The sequence below is a fragment of the Hyaena hyaena genome, unplaced genomic scaffold (genome assembly GCF_003009895.1).
Source record: "Hyaena hyaena isolate Hyena2069 unplaced genomic scaffold, ASM300989v1 scaffold_285, whole genome shotgun sequence".
NCBI lineage: Eukaryota > Metazoa > Chordata > Mammalia > Carnivora > Hyaenidae > Hyaena > Hyaena hyaena.
The window spans coordinates 658,740-676,055 of record NW_024080917.1 but is presented as its reverse complement, the minus strand read 5'-3'; the positions used below and the strand labels follow the sequence as shown (position 1 = coordinate 676,055).

At 47.8% G+C, this 17,316-nt stretch overlaps 1 protein-coding gene across 1 annotated transcript in view; it reads left to right on the top strand.

The window, feature by feature from the left end:
• The window catches only part of LOC120241547 (ATP-binding cassette sub-family A member 17-like), a 95,804-nt gene that overhangs the window by 21,309 nt on the left and 57,179 nt on the right, over nucleotides 1–17,316 (top strand). The window contains exons 6-10 of the mRNA XM_039246764.1: nucleotides 4,996–5,123; nucleotides 6,162–6,321; nucleotides 7,887–8,146; nucleotides 8,775–8,891; nucleotides 10,069–10,186. Coding sequence (XP_039102695.1) covers nucleotides 4,996–5,123; nucleotides 6,162–6,321; nucleotides 7,887–8,146; nucleotides 8,775–8,891; nucleotides 10,069–10,186 — 783 coding nt within the window. The remainder of the gene's footprint in view (nucleotides 1–4,995; nucleotides 5,124–6,161; nucleotides 6,322–7,886; nucleotides 8,147–8,774; nucleotides 8,892–10,068; nucleotides 10,187–17,316) is intronic.

Genomic DNA, 17,316 nt, shown 5'->3' with positions numbered 1-17,316 from the left:
CTCCAGGCTGCCCCTCGCCTCCCGTGGGCCGTGCCTTTCTATCTTTTAGGGACACTGGGCAGAGCTGCCAGCGGACTTTATCTAGATTTCCCGGCTGTGCCTTGGTCTCTCCCTGAGCACCGCCGGCTATGGTCGGAGCACTCTGATACCTGGTCCACCACACGGCCACTTTCGGCTTTCCGTGCTCCGCCCGCCGTTCTGTGCTGGACTCCACTTCCCTGAGGGCAGAGGGCCGTGTCTCTTTCCTCTGTCACTGGGGCTCCTTCATGCCCGGCACACACTGGCTGCTCAAGCATATTTACTGAATGAATTAATGCAGTTAGGTAGATACAGTTTTTCAAGACGCGGAGTCCACAAAATGTGGAGTCATGTTCCAAACTTACCTTGATTGTAATAGATGCTTTCATAAAGGTGTTCTAATAATACAGAAGGTACCAAGTGAAAAGAAAGGGCTCTCCTCTCCCAGCTCTGAATGCCACTCAATGGAGACAATTCTTTTAAAGGCCCTCAGCGGCAACACACGTGGGGGGGGGGGGCGGGCACTGTTTTGGGGCTTTGCGCTTGCCTGGCACCCTAAAATATCATTCTGATTCTACAAACACAGAAGCAAAACACAACAGAGAAAGCTCCTCTTGGAAGGCTGGAGGTGAGAGGGCAGTAAAGCCTGACGGTGAAGGACAAGACTTGCCGGGTGGGATGGCGGAGGCCTTGGGACTCGGGGGACAGGTGGGGGCCGTGGCGGGGCTGGGAGTGGGGGGCGGCTGTCGTGGGCAAGGCTGAAGGAAGCGGGGTCTGGGGTGGGGAGAGTGGTCCGAGCGAGGCTGGAGTGTCTGCAGGAGCCTCGCCCGAGTCCTGGGTTTTCCTCCAAACGCGCAAGGGGTTCGAAGAAAAGTGAGCTGGCGCGATTTGTCTCTGTCTCGGGCTGCTCTCTGGGACGCACAGTGGGACAGAGATGACCCTAGAGCCTTGGGCTCCTGTCTGTGGGCAGCCCTCCGGTTCCCTAAACATTCGGGCTTTGCATCCAGGTTGGATGCCTACCTCACTGCCTGGGACCCCTCGGTCGCCTCCACCGAGAAGAAAGAATTTCTTGTCCATCTTTTTTTAAGATCCTACCTTGGGCAGTGTCTCCCTCCTTGTGTTGGCTGTCTTGAGGGGTATTTCTGTTTCATTACCTCTGACTCACTTCTTACCTTGTCGCCCTCTGTACTCGGTCCTTTGCGTTGCCGGATCCAGGGCTTTCCTTCCAGGCAACCCCCTGCGCGTGCGTGCTATGCCAGGGATGCCTCTGCCCTGCGCCCGCAGGAGCCTCTGGGGCTGAGTCTGGCTGCTCAGAAACCCGCTGCTTCCGCCCCGACCGCTTCCACCCCCGCCCTCCTCTCTGTGCACCCTGCGATCCCCACGGCTCTGTGCCAGGCGTTCACTCTCTCTCTCTCTCTCTCTCTCTCTCTCTCTCTCTCCCCCCACAACTGCACGTGAAATACTAATAAGGTTTAGAGTGAAAAGTTAAGTTCGACACAACTGCACGTGAAATACTATAAGGTTTAGAGTGAAAAGTTAAGTTCGCATCCCAAATGCCACTTTGCAGAAGAATTCTTTGCTAACAGTTTGGAATGTGTTTTTTCTAGAATTTAGAATTTTTTTTTAATGTTTTATTTATTTCTAGGAGAGAGAGAGAGACAGCGTGAGCAGGGGAGGGTCAGAGAGAGAGGGAGTCACAGACTCTGAAACAGGCTCCAGGCTCTGAGCTGGCTGTCAGCACAGAGCCCGANCAGACTCTGAAACAGGCTCCAGGCTCTGAGCTGGCTGTCAGCACAGAGCCCGACGCGGGGCTCGAACCCACGAACCGCGAGATCATGACCTAAGCAAAAGTCAGACGCTTAACCAACTAAGCCACCCAGGCACCCCTAGAATTTAGAAATTAAAAAAAAGAAAATCACACAAAACAAACCTTAAAACTTAAAAGACTTAGAACGATGAATACAAGAATTGTTTACATTGACATTTTCAGATCACATAATAGGATAAGAAATAAAAATTAGATTTTGCCCTTCGGGCCATTCCCCTAAGCAAATCCTCCACCCTGGAAGGAAGGACAGTGGTTTGAGGATCCCTCCAAACCATGAGAGACAGCGTTCTTCCCTTTAGGTAATCCGCACAGCCCGCTTCTTCCCTGGGGGGCTGAACCCCTCTCCTGCCCTCAGCCCTTGATGCATCCTCCTTGGACTCAGGACCGCTCCTGTGTCGACAGGAAACAGTCTGCACTTGGCGGTCCCCTTGCTACCATGACTTGTCCAGGGATGACCCCTAACTCAGCGAGAGCCAAGGAAACACTGGGGTATTTTCTGGCAATTTCTGGGAAAGAGATTACTGCTGTTTGTTTCTGCTAATAGGGCAGACTGGGTTATGGGGGCCTATGGAAAAACATACGCTGCATAAATATTAAAACTACATTCCTGAAAGCATTTAAGAACCAAACTGATAGTAAGAAACTATCTAAACCAAAAAAAAAAATAATAATAATAATCTACGGTAAAATATTTTATTTCTTGACCCAAGAGGTAATGACTTGGCTGTGAACTTTATAACTGTGCATTAGAGTGAACGTTTGTGTTTTGTACACCTTCCGGTATGTGTGCTATTCTTCTCAATTTGGCCAAATGTGTGTGTATGTGTGTGTTTAAAAAGAAACCTAAATATGGCTAAGGAAACAAACTATATAGAGGAAAATACACTCATAATCCTATCCCCCAGATATGTCATGATGCAGACTTACCCAGCCAATCTGAAAAAAGAAGAGGACCAAACAGAACTAGAAATGAAAATAAAATAATCAAAACGTAAAACTCAGCTGCAGCTAAAAAGTAGTGATCCCCACCCCCACCCCCCACCCCCCCATGCTGAGGACGCCAGGAGAGTGTTGCTGAGCAGGGAAGAGAAAGGATTTATGTCTTTATCACTCTATCACACAGTTGGAGGGCCGCCTGAGGGGCTCAGTCGGCTAAGCATCCGACTTCGGCTCAAGTCGTGATCTCACAGTTTGTGGGTTCGAGCCCCACGTCAGGCTCATTGCTGACAGCTCAGAGCCTGGAGCCTCCTTCAGATTCTGTGTCTCCCTCTCTCTGCCTATCCCCCCATTCACGCTGTTTCTCTCTGTCTCAATAGTAAATAAACATAAAAAAGAAATCTATCACGCAGTTGCAGATCTGGATTCAGTCTCAAATCTTATGGACCAAGTGGTTCATTTTGGCTTTTTCTTTTTTTCCAAGAATGGGTTTTGTTCTGATGGAAAGTTAAAGTTCAGTCTCATCAACGAGCCTTTCAACACTTGTTTTTAACCTTCTTTTGGATGGCGAACAGCTTTTACTTGAAGGACGATTTACCCCACGACTGAACACCTTGAGGGAGGCCAAGGGCTGCCCACCCTGACCGACGGCCCGCCAGTGCCTCCAGCCCTGGGAGGGGCCCTGATTCCGAGGCGGGCGTGACTCTGCGCTCCTTACAGGGCCCTGTGTGCGGGTTTCCAGGCCGCTTTCTACACAGCCTCTCCCTCTTTGGAATTCTGCCCCGCACTCTCTGCCACTTCAGACCTTTCTGGTACCCTCTGTCCACTCCGTCCACTCGGCCATGCGTCTGTGCTCTGCTTGGGGCTCCCTTCCCCGTGCTGAGGTCCGAAATGTGCCTCAGATAGAAAACAGGCATGATGGCAGTCGCCTCGTGTGTTTCTCTTTCTTCAAGTCTCATGATGCTGTGCTACTTACTGCCCATTGTCTGAAAAACCAGGTTCTCTCTCTCTTTTCTCTCTCTCTCTTTATTTTTTTAGGTCCAGTTTTTTGTTATTTATGGTGGAAGGGTAAATCCTGTCCCTGTTACTCCATCGTGGCCAGAAGCATACGTCAAAGCCTTTTTTTCCTTAAACATGCAAATGAAATTGTCTTACAGGGACAGTCATGGTGGGAGAGCAGGGCCCTGCGTAGGGGAAGGGCTCAGCACCACATAACCCCCAGCGCCATAGGAGATTTTTACCACGAGTCCAGTTCATTAAAACAAAACAAAACAAAACAAAAAAAAACCTCTCCATATTCTCAGAGACATTTGAGAAAATGCTGCCACTCCAGAAGCAAATCGGACCCCTGCGACACGGAGATGGCCGAAGAAACAGCAAGAAGACTTGCAAATTAAGATCAGCGAGGTCACTTCCAGGGAAACAACAGAATGGACACGTGTCACAGCCGGGAGTTCGGGTGGGAGACAAGGCCAGCGAGTTGTGTGACGGTGTCAAGCAAAAGGGTGAAGAAACAGGAAGTGAGAGTGACCAGTCCCGTCCACCCAGGAGGGTTTCTGGAAGGAAGCAATGGACACACAGAAGGGAGGGGACAAAGCACTTCAGAAAAGGTTCCCGCAAGAGTGGCTATGTGTGCGAGGTGAGCAGGCTCACTGCTTCCCAGGAGGACAGAAGAGAGGGACAGCCGTGGACATGCACTAGTGACTTCTCCAGCCCAGAGATAAAGGAGCAGCCAATGAGCTCTCAGAGAAGACACCTGGCTGCCGGGAGGAGGCGGAGGGATGCGGTGACCCCTTCTACATTCTGAGGAAGAGTTACTTTTGAGGAGGACCCTGGATGACAGCCTTCCCACACACAAGGGCTGCGGACCGGAGCAATTATTTTTCTCATCAGAGCAGCTACACTTGACTGTGATTTTGTCTCCCTCTTTTGGTTGTCATAGCCATGCAGACCAGCTACGGACGGCTCCCCATCAGCACGGCCAAGGGCGAGTTCCACCTCCTGTGGCCCTCAGTGCTGCCCTGCGGGGGAGCCTGGGACGAGGGATGGCGGGCGTTCAGATCACTGTCGCCGCCTCACGTGCCTCCCAGCCAGCTGTGCGCTCCTGTGTTCGCAGATGACGGAGGGAGGCTTGTGGCCCCTGCTGCACCGGCTCAGGGAGGGCGGGGATGGGCAGGCAGTGTCGCTCGCTCACTGGACTTGTCTCTCCGCAGTCCTCGGCTATTCTTCAGTGGCTTTGTTTGAAAATTACATACTCGAGGATTCCAAAGCCTTCTTTGTGTTGGCTGGACTTGTCTTCGATCACGCCTTCAATGACAGCAAGCAACCCCTGCCGCTGAAGGTAAGGGACATCCCATCCCGGAACGGCCTCACCATGTTTCCCAGCCTCGGACTTGAGCCCATTAGGGAGTCCTGGCACCCCAGCTGCCCCTCTTCCCTGTGTCCGCTCTGCCACCTGGCTGCCGTCTTAATTTCCAGAGGAGGTAAGAAAATGCTCCTGGGTTCACTGCCTCCAACCTGGCCCCGGGGGCACCTCCTAGCGTCCAGATTCCTCCCCAGAGAACCCTGCCCAGGGGAACCTCAAGCCGAAAGGAGGGGACCACGTATTTCAGTATCTTGATGACAGACTGGATCCGGGCGTGGCAACCTCTAGCTCTCTCACCGTGGGAAGGGTGCTGACGTTTCCGGGCCTCAGTTTCCCTACTGGTGTAGCAGGAGTGCTAGCAGTTCCTGACTCAGAGCGGTTGTGGGCATCAAATGAGTTTGTGTCCAGAACAGAGCCAGGAACAGAGGCATTTTCCAGAAGGACCGGCTGTGGTTGTCAGCAGACCACCTCACTAACCGCATGGGCTCCAATATGGTGGGTCTGCCTGAGGAAAAGACAGTGGCTCCCCTTGGCGTCGGGGAAGCCGCTCGTGTGCAGCTGTGGTGTTGCACTGTGCAGTCTAATAATTAATGGCCTGAACTAGTGAGGGGGTGTTGGGAACTGGAGACAGACATGCTAACAATCAGAAACACTTTCTGAGCACTGACGCGCGCTGGCACCCCCCAGGGATCATCCGGCTTGGTCCTACAATGCGTCTGGGGCAAGTGCTGTTGATCTCGTCTGCGTTGTACTGATGAGGAAACTGAGGCAAGAAGGTCCAGTCAACCTGCCCGAACTGCCATTCAGCGGGAGGTCTGGGGTTTGGGTCCGGGTGTCCTGGGTCCAGGGTCGGCGCTGGGAACCACCTTCCTGAAGGGGGCTCTCCCGGGCACAGAGTGCTCCTCGCAGGGGAGGGAGGGGCGGCCTTCCCTCCAGTCACAGCTGGCAGCGGGCACGCGTCCTAGTTGGGTGTGGGGACCCCATGACCAAGGTCATCCTCTTTATCCCCCGAAGGTTAAGTACCACCTGCGCTTCAGCTACACCCATAGGAACTTCTTAGTCGCGAAGCTGACGTCACGTGATACCCTGCATGGCTGGGGCACTTCCTTCCTGTACCCTCCCAACCCAAGCCAAGAGCCCCGGGCCTTTGGGCATTCCGACGGTGGACCCCCTGGTGAGGAAGCCCCGTGTCTGGTCCTGCCCACCCTCGCGCCTCCAGCTGCTGTCTGAACCCTTGCTAACCTAACATTTCAGAAGAGGCTGAAGGAGTAACATTAGAAACGTGTCACTGGGTAAAATGCTTTCATTCTAGAGGAAGCTGAAGAACATTAAGGGTGTGACTCTGAGCTGCTTGAGGGAGGAACGAGGCATTTTACAGGAACAAGGAGGGCACGTCCCTTCTTTGTGTTTCTGCGTGTACTCACGTTTGCTCATTTACCGGTCTGGTCGCCTGTCAGCTGTCTCAGGCGAGGGGAGAAGCCGTGGGGCCGCTCGGAGGCCCGGTCTCCATGTCACTGTAGAGCTGGCAGCCCCCTCTTTGTGTGGGATTCAGGGAGCAGACTGGAGGGAGCGGACAGCCCTTGGGAAATTGAGTGGACAGTGTGTACCTCATAGGAGGATGGCCGCACAACTGACTTGAACCCTGGGCCTGCAAGCCCAGCCAGCAGGAAAGTGAACCCAAGGGCTTATCTAAGTTGAATGTTATTCTAGAAAAGACGTCAACAGTTCTGCAGTGGAAACGCTCCTATGTGCTGTGAAGCTTCCATGACAGCTCCCAAAATTTTGTTATCAGCGATTTCTTCCTCCCTTTTTCTTTTTCTTTTTTAATGTCTTATTTATTTCTGAGAGAGAGAGAGAGACAGCATGAGCAGGGGAGGGACAGAGAGAGAGGGAGACACAGAATCTGAAACAGGCTCCAGGCTCTGAGCTGTCAGCACAGAGCCCGACATGGGGCTCGAACCCACAAACCGTGAGATCATGACCTGAGCCGAAGTCGGACGCTTAACCGACTGAGCCACCCAGGCGTCCCATCTTCCTCCCTTTTTCAAGCTGACAGATCCAGGGGTCTGTGTAGGTCAAGGCCATTGGGAGACTGTGGTCACCACCTCTTTACTGCTGGGTGCTGCACGCTGTCTCAGCCCATGTGGAGGGCCCGTAACCCCCACTGGGTGGTAGGGCCTGTAACCCTTACAAGATCCCCAAACGAGGGTTCCCTACCCTCCAACCTATTTTTCCCAAAAGCTGAGCTTCACCCTCTGACTGCACTGTATCGAAATAAGGGTTGCATATGATAAAGTTTGGCTTTGAGGCTTGGCAGCCAAATTCAATGACCGTAACCCTTGGACCACAGCAGTGACAGCTCAGACACAGGTCACAGTAGGTGGGGGGGGAGGGGGTCTCCCAAGTGCTTTGAATTGAACCATTTCACATGTTCTGGATGATCAAAAGCGCAAAACAGGCACCCTTCCTCTGAAGCCCGAGCACCTAGGGGAGAGGATGCGGCCCCACTGTGCAAGAACTCTATACTGGACATCCTTTGTTTTGTGTGCTCAGGATGCCTTTCCCTGTTTTCTGCTCCTCCTTCCCCATGGTGGTGTGCGGACTCCAGGGAGCCCGGCCCACTCCCGACTGATCGTCTTCATGAATGGTTAGCCACGACCTGCCTGACTCAGTAGGTCTTCTGCACCTCCAGTCTTTCCAGGTCTCTGATGCTTGGATGTCCACTGTTCTCTCACGCAGGATACAGCAGCGAAGGCTTCCTAGCCATCCAGCACGCGCTGGACAAAGCCATCATGCAGCACCATGCCCACAATGCGACAACCGAGATGTTTAAGGGCCTCAGCGTGCTTGTGAAGAGGTTTCCCCACAGAGCCCACATCCAGGACCGGTTCTTGGTGATCCTTCAGAACGAGTTCCCGCTTCTGCTCATGCTCAGCTTCATCTGCATCGAGCTCGTCATCATCAATTCCATTGCCCTGGAGAAGGAGAAAAAACTGAAGGTAACCCCACGGGCACGGGGTGCGAGCCTCTCCCGGGGCGGGGGACGCAAGGAAGCACTGGTGAAAAATGGGCCAGGTGGGGGTGAGGCCACGGCAGGGAAGAGGCTGCATGGGTGTTAGAGCGACCTTCCTCTGAAGGATGGACGGTGGATGTTGGACAGTGGTTCATCATTGGACCTGCTTGCAATGAAGGCGATGCCGTCTGCCGTGACCACGTGAGTCCTTGCTTTCAGACTTGCCCTGGCGGCTGTTCGGAAGATGCCTGTGGACCGACTCCCTGATGAACGCAGGGGAGAGGATGTCCACCCAGATGAGTCGCTCTCTCCTTGCTGCAGCCGGGAGCCCCACCCCAACACAGGCTGCCCCCGGGGAATCTCTGCCTGCCTGCTCTCTTCCATCACCTTCTGCTCTCCGTAGAGGCAGTCTGCCTTCTTGCTTTAATTTTCTTCTCCTTTGATTAGTTCTTAGGACTGTATATAGAAATGGCCTGCCGGCGGCTCCCGAAACCTTGCGTGGCCTCAGTGACCATGCACGGTTTGCTCCACTGTCTGAGCAAGGCCACCCGCGAGGTCATGGTGGGCGTGTGGTGCTGGCAGTGGTGAGACACCCACTCCTCTGCCTTCTCTAGGAGTATATGTGCATGATTGGAATGGACAACTGGCAACACTGGGCTGCCTGGTTCATCATGTTCTTCGTCTCGGCCCTCGTCGCTGTTTCTTTCATGACTGTCCTGTTCTGCACACAGGTACGCGGCTGGCCCCTCTGCACACGCTAAGCGGTAGTGCCGTGGGAAGGAAGGTGGCTGCGGGGAGGTGGTGGGGCTCACACGTGACAGAAGGTGAGAGCACAGCCAGGGACGCGTACCTGGGGCAACCTCAGGCAGCATTTACGGAAGCTTTGCTGGGACCGGGCACCGAAGCTGCACCATCGGGGAGAGCCTTGTACGCCTCCCATTCCTGGGGCGTCCAGTCCTGCACCTGGGTGTGGTTAATTTCATTAGGAAGCTGGGATTCCTTTACTAATTCAACTACTTTATAAACTTGAAAACATAACAAATTTTACACTCCGCAAATAGTCCAAAACAGCTGTTGTAAAAGATGGAGAACATTCTCTTAGGCCCATCCTACCTTGTTACATTTTCCTTCGTGCTGCCATCGAGGCCCAGCGTTCCAATATGCTTTCTTGCATCTGATGGCTAAATTATTGTCTACCACGTGGATAAATGAAGATTTAGCTTCTAAATTACCAAAATTGGGGTGCTTTGGATAAAGGAAGGCAAGAAACCCCAGACCACATGGCAAAATCCACAAAACAAAGAAAGCGGCCAGAAAGTATTAAAAAGAGGAGATGTAAGGTGTCAAAAGGAAACTATAGTTATTGTAAGAGTGACAATGACAAATGAGATAAACTCTCTTATTAAAGCAAAAGAGATTCACATCGGGCCAAAAACGGAATTTGGACTTATGCTTTCTTTGAAAAAGATACATGTACAGAGCATAATTTATAAATAGTAGTGGATACTGGGTCAAAGTTCTGCCTTTTAAAAAATCTAGATATGTTGTTTCATTTAGAATAATCTTGTGGTTTCAAGCAAAGTTTCTGCATTGTTTTGGGACCCCCAGGTGGCTCAGTCGGTTGAGCATCAGACTCTCGATTTCCGCTCAGGTCATGATCCCAGGGTTGAGGGATCAAGCCCTAACTACTTAACATTTGCTCTCTCTCTCTCTCTCTCAATCTCTTTCTCCCTCCTCTGCCACTCTCCCCCACTCGTGTTCTTCCTCTCTAAAATAAAAAATAAAATAAATACATTTTAAAAATAAGTTAAATAAATAAATAAAAGTTCTGCATTGTTTTGAGGGCACTTTATGCCTCTCCTCATTCTTTCCATATAAAAACACTGTGTGTCTGTGACTACTCCTTAGGTGAACAGCGTGGCCGTGTTCAGGAACAGCGACCCTAGCTTGATCTTTGTTTTTCTACTGTGTTTTGCCACTGCCACAATTTTCTTTGCGTTCATGATCAGCACATTCTTCCAAAAAGGTGAGTCGTGGTACAATTGCCTGTCAAGGAGTGTGGTTATGACTTCTCTTTTCTGGTAGCATTGCCGTTCAAGTTACCTACAGCATTAATTAATATTCCTCCAAAGCCAAGTGTTCACCTCTATCGTTACTTTAGCAATAGAGTAATTCCATTCCCCATTAAAGGCTTAGGGAATTCTCTTTATATATGTATGTGTTTATGCTTCATTTGGCTTCTAAATGTCACTTCAAATGGATGCAAATGGTAAGTCCCAATGTGGAAGGAAATGAGGTGTAAGACATCCAGTGCAGACAGTTTTCCAGGTCTTGATTGTGAAGTTGGGCACAGCGGTAGTGTAGCTTCTGAGACACCATAGTAAGACAGGAAGTCCTGGGACTTTGGTCCTGTCAGAGGGGTGTTACCTCTGAAACTATTGGTAGAATCGATGAACTGCTAGACACGAAAATAACAGGAAGTGGGGTCAAGGTCGGAGTGCAGGAAAACGGAATCCTGATTCAAGCAGAGAGGTAGAGGTAAAAACATGAATGGAGGATGGGTCCAGCAGTTGGTAACAAAAGAAAAAAAAGGCTTAAAAGAATTTGGGGGAAAATTAAAATGTGGTATAAATGAAGCCAGTCTATTTATTGTTTACATTGGTGAATATTTTACGTCAAATATCATGTTCTAATATGTGGGCCCTGGCAAGTGTTGATTCTGCCAAGATGGGGGTGGGTTCTTCGGGAGGTTGACTGGGCTTGTACACTATCTTCTGATTTAAACTCTATACCTAGTTTCCCACTATCCCTCAATAGCCCAAGGGCAAGCATGGTGTGGTCAAGGAAGAGAGTTATGTGGGTACTTTAGAGCATGAGTATCAAAAGATGCTCAAAAGCTAAGGCTAATGTGGTATGGGAGGTTGAAACCAAAAAACCTGAGCTTGCATTCACACATGAGAAATAAGCAGAGTGCTGAAAATAAAAGACAAAACCAATGAGATCAGAAACACAGAAAGAGTCCCAAGTGAAAGCAAATATATACTACACAACTCAGAGCTTATAATCAATTGATTTTTGATGAAAGGGCCAAGACTATTCGACAGGCAAGAAATCAGGAACAGTCTTTTCAACAGAGGGTGCTGGAAAGGCTGGATATCCGCATGCAAAAGAGTGAAGTTAGACCCTACATCACATCATACAAAAAAATCAACTCAAAGTCGATTATAACCCCAAATGTAAGAGCTAAAACTACAAAACCCTTAAAAGAAAATACAGGCATAAATCTTTGTGATCTTGGTTTAGGCGGTGATTTCTTAGACATAACACCAAAAGCATAAGTCATAAAAAAGAAGATGGATACATTGGACTTCATCAATGTTAAAAACTGTGCTTCAAAGGATACCATCAAGAAAGTGAAAAAACAACCACAGACTGGGAAAAAAAAATCTGCAAGTAATATATATCATGAGACTTGCATCCAGAATAACCAAAATAAACTAAATTAAACTAAACTGCAACTAAAAAATAAAAACACAAATATTCCAAACTCGTTCTACAGGCCAGTGTTGCCTTGATACCAAAGCTGGAAAAGACATCAGGCCAAAAAAACTACAGACTAAAATTCCTTATGAATACAGAGATGGAAAAATCCTCAACAAACACTAGCAAACTAAACCTAGCAGCATATTAGAATGATTACACACTATGCCAAGTGGGATTTATCTCAAGAATGTGAGAATAATTCAACATATGAAAAATAATAACTATAGTACACCATTTGATAAGATAAAGGAAAAAAATAAACACAATATTATTCCCTTTTATTCATCTCAATGGACACTGAAAAAGCATGTGACAAAGCTTAGTACTTTTCATGAGAAAATTTTTTTTAACAAACCAAAATTTAAAGGAAGTATCTCAACCAATAGTGAGCATTTACGAAAACCCCACAGCTAACATCATATTCAATGGTGAACAATTGAAAGTGATCTCCTTAAGATCAGGAACAAGATAAGAATGCCCACACTCCCCTCTGTTATTCAACACTGGACTGGAAGTTTTAGCCAGAGCAATTAAGAAATAAAAATAAATAAAAGGCATGCAATGGGAGAAAAAAGAAGCAAAGTCTCTCTATTCAAAATTACGTGATCTTACATATAGAAAATCCTAAAGAACCCACAAGAAAACTTGGAATCCATCAAATGTGAATCCACAAACGGATTCAGCAAATTTGCAAGATACAAGGTCAACATGCAAAAATCAGTTGTGTTTCTATACACTAGCAATGAACATCCCCAAAAGGAAATCAAGAAAAAAATTCCACTTAAAATACCATCCAAAATAAAATACCCAGGAATAAGTCAGCCCAGAGAGATAAAAGACTTGTTGAAAGAAATCAAAGATGACTTAACTCAGTGGAAAAACATCCCATGTTCATGGACTGGAAGACTTAGTATTGTTAAAATGGCCACATTCCCCCAGATTGATCTACAGATTCTATTCAAATCCTATGAAAATCCCAGATGTCTTTTTCTCAGAAATGGACAAGCTGATGATAAAATTCATATGGAATTGCAAGGGCTCTCAAAAAGCCAAAACAGGGGCGCCTGGGTGGCTTAGTCGGTTAAGCGTCCGACTTTCGCTTAGGTCATGATCTCGCGGTTCGTGGGTTCGAGCCCCGCGTCAGGCTCTGTGCTGATGGCTCAGAGCCTGGAGCCAATTTCAGAGTCTGTGTCTCCCTCTCTCTCTGACCCTCCCCTGCCGATGCTGTCTCTCTCTCTCTCTCCTATAAATAAATAAAAATATTTTTTTAAAAAGCCAAAACAATTTCAAAAAAGAATAACAAAGTTGGAGGACTCACACTTCCTAATTTCAAACTTAATACAAAGCCGTAGGGATCAAAACAGTGTGGTTTTGAGCACAGCATAGATATACAGACTGATGGAATAGAATTGAGTGTCTAGAAATAAGCCTATACATCTATTTCATAGACAATTTATTTTGACAAGGGCACCATGACCATTTAATGGGAAAAGGATAGTTTCTTTAACAAATGGTGCTTGGACAACAGGGTGGACACTTGGACTCCTTCCTCACTTCATTCCTTAGATGGATGAATACTATTCCATCATATGGACAGACCACATTTGGTTATCTGTTCATCTGTTGATGGGCGCTGGGTTAATTCCACCTTTGGCTACTGCAAATAATGCTGTTGTGAACATTTGTGCACAAGTGTCCGAGTCTGCTTTCAGTTCCTTTGGGCATACACCTAGGAGTGCAGATGTGGGATGATGATTCTATTTAACTTTTTGAGGAACTTTTTGAGGAACTAGAAAACTGTGTTCTCCAGAAGATGGAACATTTTACATTTCACAGCAATACATGAGGGTTCCATTTCTTTTTTTTTGAGAAACACCTGTTCAAGTCTTTTGCCCATTTTTCATTTGCATGGTTTGTTCTGTTGGTCCTGAGTTATAGGAGTTATGTATGGATTTTGAATATTAATCTCTTTTCAAATATGATTTGCAAATATTCTCTCCCATTCCATGGATTGTCTTTTTACTATTTTTTTAAAATATTTTTTATTTATTTCTAGGAGAGAGAGAGAGAGACAGCGTGAGCAGGGGAGGGTCAGAGAGAGAGAGAGAGATACAGACTCTGAAATTGGCTCCAGGCTCTGAGCTGGCAGTCAGCACAGAGCCCGACGCGGGGCTCGAACCCACGAACCGCAAGATCATGACCTAAGCGAAAGCCGGACGCTTAACCGACTAAGCCACCCAGGCGCCCCTGTCTTTTTACTATTTTGATAGTGTCTTTTGATGGACAAAAATTTTTAATTTTGTTAAAGTATAATTTATCTATTTTTTTCTTTTGTTGCCTACACTTTTGGCCTTATACTAAGAAATCAGCGCCAAACCCAAGGTTATGGAGGTATCTCCCAAGGTTTCTTCTAAGAGTTTTATAGTTTTAACTCTTAAGTTTAGAACGCTGATCCATTTTGAGGTAATTTTTGCAAATGGTCTATGGTCAGGGTCCAACTTCATTCTTTTGCATGTAGATATCCAGTTTTCCCAGCACCATTTGTTGAAAAGCTATTCCTTACCCCCATTGAACAGTTTTAGCACCACTGTTAAAAATGAATTTATCGTATATGTAAGGGTTTGCTTCCAGGCTTTCTGTTATATTCTTTTTTTTTTTTTTTTTTAATAGTTCACTATCAAGTTGGTTTACATATAACACCCAGTGCTTTACTGGTCTAGACTTTGAGAGGGAATGATGTTCATTCTTCTTTAAATGTTTGGTAGAATTCACAGGTGAAGTCATTATGGTCCTGGGATTTTCTTTGTTGGAACAGAATGCAAGGGGCCTACGAGGCACCATCTAGTTTAGTAACATACACATCACCTGAGTCCCAAAATAAGAAAGAGAGCAGGGTAAAGGCAGAAAAAAATATTTAAAGAAATAAGGACTGAAAATAACCCCAATTTGATGAAAGACATGAATCTACAAACCCAAGAATCTCAGTGAACTCCAAGCAGGATAAACTCAAAAAGAGATCCACACCAAGAGTCATTCAAATTGTCAAAACTCGAAGTTAAAAAGAGCACTTTTTAAAACAGCAAGAGGCTCCTCGTGTACAAGTGATCCTCAGTAATATCAGTAGCTGATTTCTCTTCAGAAACTACAGAGTCCAGAAGTTAGTAAGAAGACATTTTAAATCTTGAGTGGGGAAAATTTCAACCAAGAAATCTATATATGGCAAAACTATCCCTTGAGAATAAAGGTGAAATTGAGACATTTTCAGACAAGCAGAAGCAGAGAGCATCCGTTATTACCAGTGGACTTGCCCTACAAGAAATGACAAAGGGAGTTTTTGGGGAAGAAATGAAAAGCCACCAGACAGCAACGTGAAGCCATAAGAAGAAATACAGACCACTGACTGGTAAAGACAACTTAAGCCATCATTATTGCTGGCTTCTGGTTTGTAAATCCTCTTTTCTCTCCCATGTGATTTATAAGGCAAATGCATGAAACTATTCATACATCTGCATTCATGGGCACTCAGCATATGAAGATATGATCTGTCACAATAACAGTTTAAAAGGGGGTGGGACAGAGATGTCTGTGAGCAGAGAGTATGCTACTGAAGGTAAGCGGTGTTATTTAAACTTGGTTATTGTAAGTGTAAGGTTATTTATTATATAGTTTTGACTAAACCATGCGCGTTACTTTCCTGTTGCTGATGTAACAGCCTACTGCATACTGAGTGGCTAAAAATAGCATGTATTCATCATCTTACAGCCAAGTCTGAAGTGCATTTCTCTGGGCTGACATCAAGACGTCCCCAGGGAAGTGTTCTTTCTGGAGACACGAGGGGAGAATGAGAACCCTTCCCTATGTCTGCATTTGGGGGCTCACGGCTCCTCCTCAGTCTTGGGCGCTCTCTCTCTTTCTGAATTCTGCTCCTGTCACCTCCCTCACTCTAGCACCCCTACCTCCCTCTCCTGAGGGCCCTTGCAGTTACCTTGGGCCCCCAGATAATCCAGAATAATCTTACCTCAAGATTCTCAACCACCTCCACAAAGTCCCTGGGCTCTGTAAAGTCACGCCCTCCTGTCAGGGTTTCAGGGGTGAGGGTTGGACATCCCTGGGAAGCCTTTATTCTGCCACCGCAGCACATAAACAACTGGAAAAATATTGAAGTGAGAAAGGAAATGATTGAAGCAATTTCTAAAAACTGAAAACCAACAGAAATCAATGTTTTCAACCTGGGGGGCTTGAAAATGATCACAAAGAAAGGAATCACTTCAAATGCTTTTAAAACATAGTGTTTTAGGGATGCCTGGGCGGCTCAGTCGGTTAAGTATCTGACTTCAGCTCACATTATGACCACGGTTTGTGGTTTCGAGCCCTGTGTCGGTCACACCAAGCTCCCTGCCTACCCTGCAGCTGTGAGGACAGCTCAGAGCCCGGAGCCTGCTTCGGATTCTGTGACCCTCTCTCTCTGACCCTCCCCCACTGGCACCCTGTCTCTCTCTCAAAAATAAATAAACATTAAATTTTTTTTTAAAAGAATAATGCTTGCAGTGAGTTGAAATGCATAAAATGTAAAAACCGTCAAGCACGTAAAAATCTGTGATATATAACGGTGCCCCAGGAAATGCCTCACCGGCAACCCTGAAGGTGCCTAGGGCTGCCGTCCATCACACCCTGCTACCACCACAGGCGGGAAGGCACATCCTCGCTCCTGGCTGCTGCCTCCAGATCTCGCCTCCTCCCCGGCTGCTCTGCCCCCTTGAGGAGGAGGTTGTCATCTGAACAAACCACACTCTACCTCTTACCAAAGCCTCTGCTGCCCCCGTCCCTGTTGCATTCACGCTTGGTGGGCCTGCCTCTCTCCTCTCAGACCCTGGCTTGCTCTCCCACTGACCCTGCCCCACCCCGCATCGGTGCTCCCAGGCTCCCACGGGCGCCCCCGAAACCTCAGCCAACAACTGTGTGGTGGCCAGAACCTCAGCCTCAAACACCCCACTCTTGACTCCCCTATCTCTCTGTTTAGCTCCTCCCCTCTTGCAACCACCTCCCCCATCGAGGGTAGGTAGTTCTTTGACCCCCATCAAGATGCCTGACCCATTGGCTCTAGCGTTTTTCCACTATCCATCACCCCATCGTGTGCCTCGCCCAGCTCGGAGCCCATGGCCCATCCCTACTTTGACTCCTCTGACTTCTGCCCATCAGGTCTTTGTTGAACTTGCGTTGCAGATCCTCAGCCCTGGTCACACCAAGCTCCCTGCCTACCCTGCAGCAGAACCTGACTGGAGAAACTCTCTCCCTTGTGTGGACCAGTCTCTTTATCTAGTTTACAGATCCTCTGGCCACCGCTCTGCAGTCTACCCACATGCCTTTGTCAGTCTGTCCCACACCTCTCTGGGACAGCAATTTCCAACCTTTTCCCCACTCCCTCGTGGACACAGCCTTTCTCCCTTCCTCACTGAGGTTGGAAGTTCTTGCTCTGGCCTCAGAGGGCTGTTTTTGCATCCTCGTGTGGACCCCCACCTAGACTGCGAGCACTTCCCTTTCTGTGAAACTGGAAAATAACAGTATTTAACAACTTAGTTATGAGGATTACGTGGGGTATTGCATGTCAAACAC